This window comes from Arachis ipaensis, chromosome B03 (assembly GCF_000816755.2).
Source record: "Arachis ipaensis cultivar K30076 chromosome B03, Araip1.1, whole genome shotgun sequence".
Taxonomy (NCBI): Eukaryota; Viridiplantae; Streptophyta; class Magnoliopsida; order Fabales; family Fabaceae; genus Arachis; species Arachis ipaensis.
Window position 1 is genome coordinate 24,988,468 of NC_029787.2, and position 3,384 is coordinate 24,991,851.

At 32.9% G+C, this 3,384-nt stretch overlaps 1 protein-coding gene across 1 annotated transcript in view; it reads right to left on the bottom strand.

Moving 5' to 3' along the window:
• Window positions 1,712–3,384, bottom strand: part of LOC107630032 (phospholipase A1-IIdelta) — a 3,031-nt gene continuing 1,358 nt past the window's right edge. Inside the window, exon 2 of the mRNA XM_016333038.2 lies at window positions 1,712–2,529. Within this exon, the coding sequence (XP_016188524.1) occupies window positions 1,770–2,529 (760 nt within the window). The 3' untranslated portion in view covers window positions 1,712–1,769. The remainder of the gene's footprint in view (window positions 2,530–3,384) is intronic.

The window sequence follows — 3,384 nt, forward strand, 5'->3', positions numbered from 1 at the left end:
AGATGTCCTATACTTTTTCATAATAAAATCTTTTTTTAAACTCAACAAGATTCAACCCAGATAAAAGGAAAAATTGAAGGAAAAAAGTTGATTCACGACTTATAAAATAGAACACCCTATCCATAGCACAGCATGTTATTAGGACCACCATATCCACGCCAATTAGTCAAATTAATATAATTCAAAGAGGGATTATATCTAATTCAGTTAACTATTTTGTGACACACAATTAGTTTTTGAAGTAACATACGACGACGACAAATAATGTTATCACATTTTGGATTATGATTTATTTTGTCATTTTGATTACACAAACAGTGGTTGTTTATTAAAAAAAAATAGTTAAAGAAAAACTATAGACATATATTAAAAGAAATGTTTTGACATTTTAGATTATGATTTTTTTTTTTTAGTTTTTCACAGTATCCCCCAATCAACAAGTCAAAAACTAATTCGTCGTAAATTTATGATTTATTCTATGCAAATTTATTTTTGTCTTTGATGAGCCAAAATTTGAATCTATTATTCACATTGTTCACTATCTCCATTGTTTACCTAACAAAATTGTTTTTTTTTTTTACATTTAAATTAACACCAATTAATTTTCTATTTTCTTTTCAATAAAAATGTTGTCCTCTAACATTTTCAGCATATTATTATTTGTACGAGGAGTGCTACATATACAAGTCATTTGGTTTACAAGTCATTTGGTTTACAAGTCATATAAGTTGGGAGAAATTTAACAAAAAGCACGCTTACCCAAATATGATTTCTATGACGTGCTTCGCGTTTCTCCTTCTCCTCCTCCTCTTCCTTCTTTTTCTCCTTCTTCTTCTCCTTCTTCTTCTCCTTCCTCCATGAAAACGAGTTTCTTACCAAATTTGATCTCCTTCGTGCGTTCTCTCTTTACCTTTTCATTCGTTGTTTTATCTGCATTTATCACTAGTATTCTTACTTCGTTTTTTTTTTCGATTTTCATGGTTTCTGAAATCAAGCTTTGAAATCGTTTTGAAGATAATGGAACTTCAGAAACACACCCAAACGATTACAGAAATGCACCCAAACAATTACAGAAATATACTCAAACGGTTACAGGAATTCACCCAAACGATTATAGAAATACACCCAAAGGATTACAGAAATACACCCAAAGGATTACGAAAATACACCCAAATGATTTAAGAAATACACCTAAAATTCGTTGAAATACACCTTATGCATAATTCAAAACTCTTTCTCTTTCTCCTCCTCATCTTCTACTACTTCTTCTTCTTCAAAAACGATTTCAGAGCTTGATGTCAAAAAAAATGGAAATCGAGAATAACAAAGAAAGAAAATAGAGAAAAAAGCACGTAAATAAAGAAGGAGAAAGAGAATGCAAGAAACGAAAGAAAAGAAGAAGAAGAAGAGGAAGAAGAACGTGCAGTAAGAAGAAGAAGAAGAAGAAGGTGTAGAAGATGAGGAGGAAGAAGATGAAAAATGTGCAGTCAAGAAGAACGAGGAGAAACACTTCAAAAACGAAGAGGAAGAAGAAGAAGATCAGAAGCACGAAAAAAAAAAGAAGAATGAGAAGAAAAAGAGAAGGCATGAAAAAAGAAAAAGAAGAAAAAATAAATGACTTGTATGACTTGTAGGTGGAGAATTTCTCAATTTGTATTTACTAAATCAACACATACATACTCTTTATTTCAAACTCACAAGTGCTCATTTACAAAACAAAATTAGTACATACACTTCAGTTTTTTTTTATCTCTCTTTCTTTTTCCCATTCAATCATAATCTTCAGGCACAGGCATGTCCTCCTCTTCTGGGGCATCCAGGACCCACTCACCATCGTCCCTTTTCACCATCCCTTTATTCTTCTCAACCCACCATAACCCAGGCACGCGGTACTCATCCTTCAAGAACTCACAAGACTTGTTCACAAGAGCCAAGCTTCTCTTCACTCTCAACTTAAACTCACCATGCTTCCCATTCCACCCCGCCACCACATGCAGCATTGCCTGCAGGTTATGCCAGTCGCTAGGGTTCTTCGAGTCCTTCAGATTCGGCGATTTTCGCGTATCGATCTCGAGCTCCACGCCAGTATATTCGTACCCTAGCAGCCTCCCTGGGTAATGAGGAATTACGTCAATCACGTTTCTCACGTGAAGAACCCTCAAGTTATTGAAACTCTTCACTCTCTCGTTGAATGCCTTGTTCCCAATTTGGGGTGAACCAAAGACGAAAGCGGCGACGGGGACGTCGGTGATGCCGTTTTCAACGAGGTCGAAAGCGCTCACGATGGATAAGGATGCACCTAGGCTGTGCCCTACCAGGACCACGCTAGGGTTCTCGTCTTTGTAGAGTTTCAACAAGGCTTTCACTTTGGTTAAGACTTGTGTCCTTGCGCTTAGTTTTGTGAATGGAGATTTTGGATCTTCGGAGGTGTAGATTGTTAGCCAACCCTTCATTACTTTGGGGACGTCGTCGTCTTCCTCGCTGTCGCTACTGCTACTGCCGTCTCCGTCTTTGGCTTTGTCCAAGTTTCTGCATTAATTAATTTGCCAGACTTTCTTCGGTTATTGATTAGATTGATCGAATTGATACACATGGGAATAAAATTAAATAAAATAAATTAAAGTTATGTTCAATTATTTATGTGCTTGCAAGTTGCAACTGGGATGTTTCATATATATTTTTCAATTTTGCTAGATAAATTAAATAATTAAAATAAATTTTAATTATTGTTTCATATTGATCAAATGAAACTGTGAATACAGTTTGGTATCTATCAGATCTTTAGTCTAAATTTGTCAATATCTAAATTCTTTTGTAGAATTTAATCTATTCAACAAATTTTTTTTATTTAGAATAGGACACCTAATTCAAAGGATATATATAATAAGCCAGTAATAGTATGATATGTGCGTTTGTTTTACAAAATTGTTATTTACATATTAAAATTGGTATCACATTTTTTACATTTAAAAACAAAAAAAATATATGATAAATAAAAAATGAGCGAGTTTGAAAATAATAAGGCTAATATAAAAATAATACTATTATTTTTAGTGTAAAATAACATTATTCTTTACATATTTTAAATATATATTTTATATTTTAATACGCATTTTATATAAATAATAAATAATAACTTAGTTGAGGACATACATTGTATTTATACCAAAACGATTAAGACACCAAAGAAAATGCCAAAACTATTACTACAAATATTTCCATGGAAGTATGGAACTAAAGCCGCCCTGCATATTCAATACCGAATTGCAGAACAGAATATTTTTGCTTACCTAAAAGAGTCTTTATCAGAAATTCCTTTCCTCTTATAACCCAAAAATAAAATAGAAAACCGAAAAGAAAAGAAAAATTATTTTATTAGAAATA